The sequence below is a fragment of the Megascapheus bottae genome, chromosome 15, assembly GCF_031878675.1.
Source record: "Megascapheus bottae isolate mThoBot1 chromosome 15, mThoBot2.hap1, whole genome shotgun sequence".
Classification (NCBI taxonomy): domain Eukaryota; kingdom Metazoa; phylum Chordata; class Mammalia; order Rodentia; family Geomyidae; genus Megascapheus; species Megascapheus bottae.
The window spans coordinates 24,975,611-24,989,172 of NC_143523.1; the positions used below are offsets into that span (position 1 = coordinate 24,975,611).

The 13,562-nt window shown below is 40.5% G+C and overlaps 1 protein-coding gene across 3 annotated transcripts in view; it reads right to left on the reverse strand.

The window, feature by feature from the left end:
* Nucleotides 1–281: 281 nt before the first annotated feature.
* Lcor (ligand dependent nuclear receptor corepressor) overlaps nt 282–13,562 on the reverse strand; it is an 85,845-nt gene continuing 72,564 nt past the window's right edge. For all 3 annotated transcript variants that reach the window (XM_090346156.1, XM_090346154.1, XM_090346158.1), the window contains one exon: nt 282–11,326. In XM_090346156.1, the coding sequence (XP_090202282.1) occupies nt 7,069–11,326 (4,258 nt within the window). In that variant the 3' untranslated portion in view covers nt 282–7,068. The remainder of the gene's footprint in view (nt 11,327–13,562) is intronic.

Genomic DNA, 13,562 nt, shown 5'->3' on the forward strand with positions numbered 1-13,562 from the left:
AGCACTGGTTCCATTACATCTAGGGTGAGGCTGCTTTGAAACACAGACCAGGACTCCTGAGAAGGAAAGCTGGACACATCTTAGAACAGATGGTCTCATTTTGCTAATCATGGGTTTACAAGTGGGACTGGTCATATCTGCAGACACTTGAGGAGACAGGACGAGGGAGGAGGAGGAAGAAAGCCAAGGTGCCTCAAGTACTGTCAAGTTATAGAAGATGGCATGCATAGCTCCCTTGGGAAAGGGTAGGAGACTGATACATACACATACACACTCACACACACACACACACACACACCTGAGTGCACACACTTTAACACAACCAATGGTTTCTCCTCATCCCAGTTCTGGGCTTCCTTGGAGCTACAACTAAGGCTCACTTCCCTGCACAGGCTGTGGAAGTGAAAAGGTGAAAGTATTAGTGATGCATACAAGAAGTAGGCCTCTTGAGGCAAACCCTCTGCCATGCTTGGCTGGGCCATACCTACCATAGGATCCACTCTGTTCTGGGATGGGGAAAGATGGTGAGGAGTGCTCAGATTCTCAGTCCATGCTGCCTCTACCTAATTTTAATACAGGCTTCAAGGCTACACATTTCTGCCCTCACTGTACTGGTTTTCTAGGTAGGGGTGAGATTCAGTTGCTGAGCATAACAGTTGGGGAGAGCAAATGGCAAGAACTGAACAATTTTTGAAAAGCCCTTTGACAGTGTTTTTTTTTGTTGTTGTTAAAATAAATATTGGTATAGAAGCATTTAGACAGGAAAATATCACTATTTACAGAGTGAAATAAACTCCACATTGGTGTACATAAATATGTATTCCACAAACTTGAAACCAGTCACTAACATAGTCTAATACAATTACTCAGAAAGCAGAAACCACCAATGAAGTCAATAACTTTAAGCTACAGTGACTCTAGCAACAATCTCCCTTCCTGTGGCAAATCTTACTTTTATATCATTACCACAAACTAGCTCCCAAACATTGTAGCTTTAGCTAAACACATGAAATATAAGTTATAAAAAGCAATTGGGATGGGTAAAAGTGATAACTGAATGACATTTGGACCCAGCTGCTTAATACTAGAAACAGTTATGAAGGAATACCTCTCAGTGACACCTGTGTGTCTCATGAAGCACTGGGAAGGAGGACTGTCCCAGAGAAGATGCTACCTGCAAGGAAGCTGGTGGCATAGAAGGGAAGGGAAAGGGTATGACATCAGGATGATTCCTCAAAATGAGGAGCTGCTTCAGGCTTGATCAAGATCAGGATTCAATGCCCAGGCCAGCCTTGAACTTGTCTAAGCTGCTGGTGGGCTGAAAATGTCAGAAACTATGCTGTGGTTTGGACAAGAGGTTCAAAGAAGTAAAAGCTAGTTCTTTATGTTTACAAATAATGAAGTTTGGAGTGACAAATATGCAAATGTTCTGAATACAAGAGAGGAATGAAGTGTTACAGGGGTGAAAACATCAGACCCTGTGCTTTAGTGAAGAGGCACTATTCTAAGCTAGGTCCACTAATGGACTGCTGGAGTGGAATGTCTCCCACAGTCAAATTTATTAATTCATAAGTCTGAAGACTTATACTTGCAAGTATTTACTGCATTTCTTAACATGTGTGTCCACAATTCATTGACATATATTTGGTTGGAAAAAAGGATGTCCTTTTCTTATACACAGCATTATTCAGAACTAGTGTTTGATAGCAGCTATCCATTGAGATGAACAGGCATAATACCCTAAAATCTGAAAGCCTGATGAAATGCTAGATTTTATGAACAATGAAAACTTGTGCCTACAGTTGTCTACGCTATTTGGTCTTGAATGACTACTACAAGGAATAGTAAATTTGTGTTGTAAATAATACAGAGCAAGTTGCTGTAAGTAGTACAGAGTAAATAAATAATGAAAATATTTAATTTTAGGCTTTATACAGTCTACAATCAATTGACCTTATTAATTTACTTAACCCTTGTACAAGAAAGGTTAAAAATCCATTCATCCACCCTCTACAATATTAACATCATGGCAGCTGGCTACTGCCTTAAGTGGATGGTCATTACTTTCACTAGGCTTAACTTGATCACCCTGTTAGATGGGAGAGTGTCATAAAGTGAGAAAACTTCAGTGTCTGTGCTCTCTCTGGCCAGAACACCTGTATAGCTGTCCCTGTAAAGGACAGAGCATGTGCTGTCTCCTGAGCATTGTGCAGAAACCACCAAAGCTCTGGGAAAAGAACAGATAGACAGGAGGTAATAGAAAGAACCAACCAACCTTGGCTAAATTCTAAGGGCAAAATCATGAGCAAGGATACCTCCACAGTGTTCAAGGTGGTCCATCAGATGCAATACAACAGAATATGGCAAAACTTAGGGTGTGAGGGCATGGGAGTACTCTGAGCTTCTTCTTCACAATGCCATCTAAAGAAAAGAAATCATTCTACAAAGCTGCCAACCTACCTCCTGGAGATTAATTGTTCCAGTGTTTCAAGATTGAATTATATTGCTGAAAGACTAAGACTTACTCTAATTCTGCATGTTTTAAAAAAATGATGTTAATATTCTAGAGATTGGGTGAATGGATTTTTACCTTTCTTCTACAAGGGTTAAGTAAAACAATAAAGGATTTGACAGCAAGCACAAGGAAGAGTACTCACTGACTAAAAAGACTGACTTGGCAATATAACTATAAAAGCCTTTCAGTGGATATTAAGCCATAAGATATAAAACTAACAGCTAAGAGTTGGGCAATGACAGCTTATGCCTATAATTCTGGCCCCATGGGAGGTGGAGACAAGAACAACTCTTGCTTGAGGCTGGCTTGAGCAAAATAACTGGGCACGGTGATATGCATATGACATCCCAGTTATGGTGGAAATTGTAAACAGGACAATGGCAGTCCAGGATGTCACAAGCGAAAAGCAAGATCCTAATCTCAAAATAACAGCAAAATGGGCTGGAGACAAGGCTCACGCGGTACAGTGTCTGCCTAGCATGCACAAAGCCCTGAGTTAAAATCTCCGTATGGCAAATGTAAGAAAAAAAAAGCTGGAACGGGAGTGGAGCTCAGTTACAGAGTATTTGCCTAGCATGCACAAGATCCTGGGTTTGATCCCCAGCACTATACAAAAGGGAAAAAAATGAGACAATCACTACTTGGGAGCCAAGGCAATTTTTTTTTCTTCTGTCTTCCTTTCTTTTTTTGGTGTCTAGGCATTCAGCTTTACAGTACAGAAACATCTTTGAGCTGGGGGAAGCGGGGAGAAGGGGGAACACAAACACCTGAGAAGTTGACTGGATTTGATCTAAAGATATAATCTAGAACTTCTCAGCTGCTTGGGTTATAACGTGTGCCAGTTTTATAATCATTATTTTCAAAAGCATTTCAAAACCTCCATTTTGTATTTATTGTTGATATCACTGCTGGGTTCTAGCACTAAACACTCAGGTAGCCATACAGACAGACTGCATAGATGATGAGAAGGAAGATGCTCAAGTTTAGGGGATGGCTTGTGCTACATCAATATGATAAATGACCTTTACAACAAGATGAAGATATGCATAAGCAAGAACTGAGATGAAAAGGGGCAAGGAAAGAACAGAGAGGGGATAAGAGGCAAAAGAAACAACTATGAAAAGTTTTGCTCCTAAAAAAGGATTAAAAAAAAAAAAAAGCAGAAGTCAGCAAATTTCTTAAAAGATTCAGAGTAAGCATTTTGCGTTTGGTGGGCTAAAACCTACAGCTTATGATTACTCAGTCTGTTCCATGGACAATCAGTAAACAAATGGGTGTGGTTATGTTCCAAGAAAACTTTATTTAGACAAACAGGTGACCAGTCCATAGCTTGCATACTCCTGACAGATCATCTGGAGGCAAAAGGCAGTCCACACTGGCTGACTTGAAACCAAAAGGGGTAAAGTTGGCTCCCTGACTAATCTCTTCAGGTATTCCAGCCTCATCTCCAGTGTTGTGACAGCACCAGACTCGATGGAAACACTATAGCACCTCCAGCTTGCAATATATAGCATGTTGCCTTTGCCTACTGGGCCTTACATTCATTAATGAATAGGAATGCTGTTCATAAAGGAGTAGCGGCTTCCGCCCCCATTACAGAATCCCTCCATAAGGTGGGAAAGAGGCCAAACTTCAGTCCAAAGTAGCTGTCTTGAAGTGATGTCCCTGATGATCAGTTTGCATAAGGGAAAAAAAAATCACCTGTGCAGTTAGGTGATGAGCAGAGGATCCCAGCAGAAAGCATCCCATTTGTAAAGAGTTGACTAAGTACATCTCTTCACTCTGAACCCCTACAGAACAACAGGGAACAAAAACCACAACCTAAGATTATTGCCTTTCTAATGTGGATCCAGAATATGGAGCAGATATCTGGTGGCAAGTTATAACTGAAAATGGTTTATAGGAAGGAAGTCTTTGCAAAGAAGAGAAAGCAAAGGGAGACTGCAGTCAATGCCAAGCCTGGGCTTGGTGATTGATGTCTGAGAGTTAGCTTTTCCAGCATCTGCTATAGGTACAAAAGGGCATCCCAGGATTGGTATTCAGGCTTTGCTTTTAGTTTCTTTCTTCTATGAGCGAATAAATTGAATCAGCAAAAAGGAGCTTCAACAAATATGAAATCAATTCTAACTTTAAAGTGTCCTAAGTTTGTTGAAAACTCAACTATTTAAAAGTAATCACTACTACAGTAGTGACTTTTAAAATATTCAAGACAATCCATTGTATTACATAACATAAATATACAGACTTCCTCAAATGCAGCCTACAATGAGAGGTTATTATTTTGAAGTGGAGTTTTAAAAAATGAAAGCAAATTTGGGAAAGCAATGGAATGAATTATAAACTTAGAAGCAGAAAAGTTCCACAAATTCTTCACTCCCTTCACTAACCTAATCCACGCACCTCACAAGGTAGTCTATAAGCAGTAAAGGGATATCTCTTATGTACAAGAATCAACACACCTGACATTGGCCAATATCAGCTGTTTAAGTTACCACAAAACAATATCCAGTGACAACTCTATGAAAAGATACCTTTAAAACCTTAAATCACTTTTAAGATTAAAAGAACCTATATTCAAAACATATTAATGCTTCTGTGCAACTTAATGCTGAGAAAGGATTGCCAGCACATACTCAGCAGTTTCATTAAGGTAGGTAGCTCTTGAATGGCCAAGGTCAAAGTTAATACAACAGAGAAAGAAGAGAAGAGAGAGGAGAGGAGGGGAGAGGAGGGGAAAGGAGAGAGGACCTTAGTTTAATAGAGATAATTTCACTATGAAATTGTACATAACTCCCACTTTCTCATGAATCAAATGCTTTTCTCCAGTCCTATCCAAATATCAGAAGTTTCCACTATATATAGCAAACCTTAAAGAGAATAGGGAGAAGGCCTATCCTACCATAAGTTGTATGAAAAGTCTAACTGGGTTTACTTAAAGAGATCTGAAATAACCTAAACAGAAAAATTTTAAATAAGGACTGGTAAATACTGTCTATGCACACCTATTTTGGTGACAGAGCATGTCAAAGAAGCTGACTGAGGCTTCAAACCAAGTGGTTTGCAGAATGGCCCAATGGAAAGGGAGCAATGTCATAGCTACTAAGTAAAGCCAATGGGTTTGTCTCAGGCTCCACCCAAGAAAAGCAAACAGCAATTATGATAATGCAGCTCTGCTTTTGAGCCATGGATATGGGAAGGAGTGACAATACAAATATTTAACCACTAGAGTGGCATTAATAGATCTAAAAGGACATCCACTCCAGGCTAGTACCTTTGTATCAGAGCCTTCCAACTGAACTTCACTCAGTGATGAGCACGGGTGTGGCCCATTGACATGCTAGGAAGCTTCTTCCAGCTGCCAGGTTCTCTGACCTCTACACAACTTTGCTGCTCCCACCTCTCAAGTCTGATGCCAAAATAGTGTTGGGATGTGTGCGACATTGAGCCACTTTTAAACCATCTGGCTGGAGTTAATTATTTAGCTCCTGGACACACTACATGGAGGAAGAAAATATTCTACTATAAAACTGGGTCTGGGAGACAGGTGCAAATGCGCTCAAGTGCACGTGAGCACACACTCATATTTTCCTATTACTGTAAATAACAGTTTGGCTTTCTCTGAATAGGGAAGCACTGTGGGGTAAGAAAGGAAATAAGAAAGTCACTTTCATCCTAATTGTCAAATTAGAGCTATAAAATGAAAATCAAAACTATTTTTGTAGGAGGGAACAAAATAGGATAAAAACTTTGTTGGAAAGCTAGCAAGGTTTCAAGGTCAAAACTGAAGAGGATAATATACATCAGAAATACAGTTTGGGGAGACAAATAATTTTTGGAGGTCATAAACAAAATTAACATTTGTGACATCTTTTGTCCTATGGGCATAGAATTTAGAAAATTTATTCTGAAATGATTTTTTTAAAGTCCAAAGCAAGAATAATAACCAATAAGGAATATGATTTTTAAAAAGGTAACAAGTATTAATCTTTTATAATAATAGTAAACCCTCTGTATTCTCATAATTTGGTTTAGCTTTCAAATAAACACTCAAAAAAAAAATAAACAAGACAGAGGGAAGTTCTGCTGCAGTTTGCAAGGGGGGGAGTCTGTTCTAGGACAGACATGGCAGGGTTGTTGCCAACAGCTCTTTTCTCATGCGGGGTGGTGGTCTTCTCAGCTACAGTACAAGTGCTTGTGCATCAAGTATAAAATACAAGCCTTTAATCATCACATAGATCAGCTTTTTAGCTTTTGTAAATTTAAAACAAAAAGGATAAATAAGGCACTGTACTTTTTAAAATGAAAACTTCTTGGTTCCAAGTTTAAAACCCAAGGAACAACCAGAATATAATATATAACTTCCCTTAGCCTCAGAAGAGGACTCTACAAGTTTCCTCCTCTACCTGAGATGTATTTTCTTACATCTCCAATGGTGGTGTTTTCTATTAACTGTAATTTGAAAGGCTTGATAAGCTTATAAAAGCAGATTTAGTTAATGCAAAATAAAAGGTTACTTCTATAGAACAGTTCCTCTCTTGGCTGCTGTTCTTCCATCACTTTGCATCCACACGCCTCCGTTTGCTGTGGGACAAGTCTGGCTTCCCCTTGAGCTTTCGTTTTCTCTGGGTTGCATTGTTCTCTGGGCGTTTTGTCAAGGGTCTAGAGCGGGTCTTCCCACTGTTTGGCTTCCTGTTTGCCGCTTTCTGGGGTCTTGATGGGGATTCACCATTTCCTCTTTGCCTGGCAGATTTCGAAGGTTTTAGTACTTCTGAGGATCCAGTGGGCTGGGCACGTCTTTTGTTTGTATTCTCTTTTTCTTTCCTGGAAGAAAGGAAGCTCTTCCTAGGGGTCTTTTTAGGGATCTTTGCTTTATTCTCTTTTGAAGATATCTTTTTGGGCAGCTGGCTAGTTTTGTTCTTTGCAGCTGGCCTCTTAGCAGAAGTTCGGGTGGCTCCATCCACACGCTTAGCTTTTGACCCCAGACCCCTGTCCTTACTGTCCCGAGTACTGCCCCCTTCTGTTCTCCTGCGCTTGTTCTGACCTTCAGCTTTAAGAAAGACTTCAGGCCTCTGCTTCCCTTTCCTTCTCTTTACCCCTTTAGCATTCTTGGGCTTAACAGGAAATCCATCTGCACCTACCTGGAGGGCAAGCTTTGGAGACATTAGAGGATTGATACAAACAGTCTTCCGATTGGGCTTAGTTTCTGAAGCCATGCCCAATTGACTGCTTGTGTTGATCAATCGTTTCTGGGCTCTGAGCTTCCCTCGAATATTGGAGTATTTTCTAAGGATCCGGGTGCTGGCTGGAGTGGGCAGGTTTGTAGGAGGTTGTTTATTTCTTCCTTCCTTGACTTCTTCCACCCCGGCTTCAGAATTAGGGCTGAGGTTGACATCAACACTGCCCTCTGACTCTGCTTGGTCAAAATTCTCTCTAAGTTTAGTCCAGATCTTCTGTGTTTTCCAATTATTCCTAGCAGGAGTAGCGCCAGGAAATTTCTTTAAGTGTTTTTTCAAGCGTTCAGCCTGCAGGGAACTGGGATATAGGCTGGAAGGAGAGTACTTCTGAAGAGGGTGTTTGACAGGAGGGACATCTCCCGGAAGGCGTGTATTTAGCTTCTTTACAATGACTAAAGATCGGGTTTCAGTTGTTTCCATGAACCATTTACAAACATTAGATAATTTAAAGTTTGACATAAACAGCATCTGAACAGGAGAAAACTTCTGAGCCTCCATGGAACCCTTACATTTCCGTGACCTTTTCTTGCTTTTCCAAATATCCTTAAGCTTATCTAACTTTTTCCTTGCTCTTGCTGTTGGCTGTGCTTCTTTCTCTAACTGGATCCAACCTCGTTGAACTTTCATGTACTGGACATTGAAGTTAGCTATAAGCTCCTGGTTCTCCTCCTCAGCACACCACTGTACAAATTTGGGCTGTTCATCCACCACTGTGTCTTCATCATCCTCATCTGAGAGGTCTGCACTATCAGAAGCTTCAGTTTCCTTTGGCATGGAGTTTCCTTGCACAGCTTCCTTTTCTGCAGTTACTTTTGTAGTATCCAAGTAGTCTACGGAATGAATATGTCTCAGGTTATAGGTTGAAGAGATCAGTCTTTTAGGCCTTGCTCCCAATTTTGGTGGCCCAGCAGTATCACCACCTGGACTATGAGACACCCCAGCTGAGCTAGATGAAGCGATGCTAGTATCATCTCTATGCTGGGTGTCCTCACTCTCTACTTCATTTTCAACTGCCTCTAACTCCTGTGCAGGCATGTGTTCTGGCCTGTCTTCTGATTGCTCTAGGTTCTTCTTCCAAGGACTGCCTTCTGACTGGATGTGAGCATCTTCCTCACTCATCTTAGACTGGTCATGTATTTCTAGTCTCTCATCAGGGAGTAGCTGGGCAACAGTGGTTGTGGGATCACTGCTAGGAAAAATGACCTCTTCCTTCTTGATTTCTTTTACTAGCATATTTTTAAAAGACTGCCGCGTGATGATCCCACCTCTCTCATCCTCTTGTTCAATATCTTTCTCAAAGGGACATTCACTGACAATCAGGTTTTCTGTGTTTATTATATGGGTGGTGTCATTTGGAATGCCTTGTGGTGTTGTCCTACCAGAGTCCCCTTCTTTCTCAGAATGTTTTTCTTCAGGACTTTTAGAAATCTTGACCTCAGGACAAACAGAGGAAGAATCAGAACTTTGTTTTTCCAGGCACCTGTCAGAAGAAGACTCTGAAAACTGATTTCTTAGGTACCTATCAGAGGCCTCAAGGAATGTTTTGCCTTTCTTCTTTTTGTCCAGATTCTCTTCGGATGGGTCAATGCTTAGATCACACATATCTTTTTCTGAAGAGTATTTCATGTCACTGTCCTCCTCCAGTTGTCCCATACCACCTGCTGCTTCACTTCTTTCAATCTCATCAGGGTTCTCATTAGTGAAAGTGCTGCTTTCCTGCAGGAATGAATCGGTATCTAGCTCCCAAGTGTCTCGAGTATGGACTTCAGTACTGAGCCTTTGGTTATGATCAACCTGTCCTAGACTCAGGGGAGGATCCATATCCACAGGAGAACACTGATTTCCTGGGCACAGAGGACTTTCTTTTCTGCTGATTGTTTCAGGAGAAGATGGAGACTTTGCAAGGATATCTTCAGGATCTTTCCTAGAAATGCTTTCAGTGGTGGGAATCAAGTGGCTGTCCACATTCATATTCTCTGCATCTAGCAGGACAACTGGTTGTCGGTCTGCTTTAGCAAAAGACATTTTATTTGCTGTGAGAGTGGACAGTGCAGTGTTGCCTTCTGAAATTACTTCATCAGGGAGAGAACACACCAGGCTGGAAGCTGATGTGTCCCCTGACTTGGGATTTAGTGCATGCATCCCGAGACAAACCTCAGGTTCTTGACACTCTTTTGCAGATGAAGAGTCCTCACTTATCTCCTCCCTTGCTAGTTCCTTACCCAGCTCTCCAGGGTTGTCTTGTTTAGGAGGTTGTCCCTCTACCATATGCCTAGGGGCTGGAATTGTAAGGGAAAGCTTGGGAGTTGAAACCACTTCTGATGTCGGTGATGAGCAACAACCCTTTTCTTGGGAGTACAAATTTTTGGCCAGTGTGCGAACAGTTGGTAATTCACAACAATCACCGTTGAAAAAATACCCTCGAGTACTCTTTCTGGCTGTTTTCCGAGAAGATAATATGGATTGCTGAGTCTCAAAGTGGCATTCTGTTATTGGTTGACTAATATAAACAACATCACATTGGTTATCATAGTCATTTATCCTTAACCCAGATGCTCTTTTACTTTTCCGAGCAGTCTTGATGGAATTTGTTATCTTGGTTCTTGGGGTTCCATTAGAAGCCTTGTGCACAGTTGGCACGGGGTTTGGGGTTAACCAGGCATCTTTAGAATGATCAAACTGGGCCTTGTCACTGGGATGTGAATAGTAACCTGCCTTATTTCTTCCCAGCGAGTGACAATGGAACTCTTGCTTCGGCCTTGTGTCTTGTTCATTTGCCTCTAAATCCTGGCACAAAGATATTTTTGAGCTGCACTGTAAAGCATTCTCTTTGTCAGCATTTCTAGCTGAGTTGCCCATAAACCCTGAGTCCCGTGTCTCTTCTGGTAAAGCTTTCAGTGAATTTCTTGGAGAAACAACACAGCTGTTGCCCTCATCACTATTTTCACCCATCCCTTTCACTGCAGTTAGACTTTCTGCCAAAGGTGAATTCTGCATATGGTCTTTACCATCTTCACATGTTTTCACATTTATGTCTTGTTCCTGTCCAGTGGTTTGTCCCTCTGAGCTTTTAGAGATATGGTGGAAGTTCAATAAAGAAGAATTGGATGCACTGAGGTATCCCACAGCAGAATTATCTGTTGAACTTCCAGAATTAGATTGAGTAGTTGGAAGTTCAGAGGAATCTTTCTGGACATTTTCTCTTCCATCTATAGAGATTATCTCAGGAGAAGGTTCCTTCACTATCTGTTCGGTCACATGAAGAGAACTTTGAGTGCTTGATGAATCTACAGACAAATCTACAGAAGTAGGAGACTTCTTATCAAAACATGCAGAATCCTGTCCCTTATGTCTGCTAATTAGCTGTGCACAGCCAGCGCTGCAAGTGGACGTATCCATCATTTCAGAATCTGAAGGCTGCAGGTTCTCAGGGTCAGGTTGAGACTCAGTGTACAGGTCACTCAGAACACGAATGAATTGCTTCTGATGATGATTGCACAGTTTGACCATAAACTTCTCCAGTGGAGACTTCGACTGATTGTTAGAATCTACTGCTACAGGTTCTGTTGAATTCTCACTAGATAGACAAACAGAAAGAAAGAATTAGTATAGTCATTACCCAAAGAACAATTTTACATCAGATACTATTCATATTGTAAAGAGAGTGGGTACTATGGGACAAAACTGCTTTCAAACCTGCCATTTACTATTTCTTTCTTTTTTTTTCTTTTTTTTGGGGGGAGGAGCTGTATTGGGGTCTGAACTTAGGGTTTCATAGGTTTGTTAGACTGGCACTCTATCACTTTAACCTTGCCTCCAGACTTGCTCTTTGCTGGAAAAGTATTCTTATGAACTTTTCTGCCTGGGTTGGCCTCAAACCCTGAGTTTTCCAGATTTCAGCATTCTGAGTAGCTGTATTATAGGTGTGAGCCACCAGTATCTGGTTACTTTTGATGCAATAAATAATCTTTACTCAATTAACATATTTAACTCTATTTTTAATTTTTCGGTCTTTTCTTTTTTGGTACTGTGGACCAAACACAGGATACTGTATTTACTAGACAAGTGCTTTGTCCCTGAACTACACTCTAGCCTTCTTCAACTTTTTTAGTCACAATATACTTTTTATCCTTTCTTTTTTATTTTATATCTTTTTGTGCTATACTAGTTAGCTACTACATTGCTAGCACTCCTTCATATTTTTCCATGAGTCAAGATACTGGCACTTAAAATTTTTTTTTGCTCTAGTTATCTTTCAGATAGCATCTCTAAGTTCTCCCGATCACTACCTTCTGAGTAGCTGGGGTTTAGATACATGTGTCATCATCACATTCAGCCCTTCTTTCATGTTTTTCAAGTAATCATTCAGAGATAATGTTTATTTTATGAAATACTGAAAATGCTTGCTTTTCCCAAAAGATACAATTTATCAACAGTAACTCCACTTAGCATCTACACAGCTGTACACTCCAATCCAAAATTCTGAAATGTAAAATATATAAAGCTTTTTCCAGGTAGGAAATTCCATATCATGAAACTTTGTTCTTTGTATAAAATCATTAAAAGCTTTGTGAGCTAGCTACCAGTGGCTCATGTTTGTAATCCTAGCTACTTAGGAGACGGATGGTTTTGATTCAAAGCCAGTGGAACAGGAAAATCCTAGGACTTTTATCTCCAATTAACTATCAAAAAGGTAGAAGTGGAGTTGTAGCTCAAATGGTAGAGTGGTAGTTCTGAGCAAACTGGTACAGGACCTAGATTCTAGGTTCAGGCTCCAGGACCAGCACACATGCGGGTACAGGTATATGTGCGCACATGCATGCACACACACACACACACACACACACACACACACACACACACACACACACACACACGCAAGATCATCTTCATATTGTGTGTTCTTCTGAAACAAATGAATCCTGCATTCTGACTTGGGTCTTATGCCTAAGATACTTCATTACGCATATACATATATCTCAAAATCTAAACAAGAAAAGAAAAACCCAAAATGGATACACTTCTGGTCCTAAGCATTTTGTATAGGGGCTACTCATTGTGCCCCTATCCAAGCAAAAGTTTGCTTGGATCTAGATATACCTGTTAACATTCATTGGTTTAATGGAAAGTCTTGGTTTGGAGTACTTAGAGAAGCCGGGTGCTAATGGCTCATGCCTATAATCCTAGCTACTCAAGGAGGCTCTGAGGATCATAGTTCAAAGCCAGAGTGGGCAGTCTGTGAGACTCCTATTTTCAATTAGCTACCAAAGAACTGGAAGTGGCACTGTGACTCAAAGTGGTAGAACAAAAAGAGCTAGGCATTATGACTCTATAGACATAATGTTTTATTACATAGATTAATATGTATCTATGACATACAAACCCTCAGCCTAATTTTGATTATGTTCTAAAATCTAAGTGCCAGTGATTGTATATAGAGATTCCCTTTTTGAATACTTGTTTGTTAAACACATCATTTGAAATATGATGTAAAAATCAATGTTAATAAATTCTTTAATTAAAAAAGAGCTAGGCAAAAAAAAAGCCCAGGTCCAGAGTTCAAGTCCCACAACTGACCCCCCCCCCTCAAAAAAAGTGCTTAGAACTTAACAGGTTTTTTTGGGTGGTCACTCATGGGGCTTGAACTCTGAACTTGGGTGTTGTCCCTGAGCTCTTCAGCTCAAGACTAACTAGTGCTCTACCATTTAAAAGCCAGGTACAGCAACAGAACCACTTCTGGTTTTCTGGCAGTTAATTGGAGATAATAGTATCAAGATCTTTTCTGCCCAGGCTGGCTCTGAACCATGATCTTC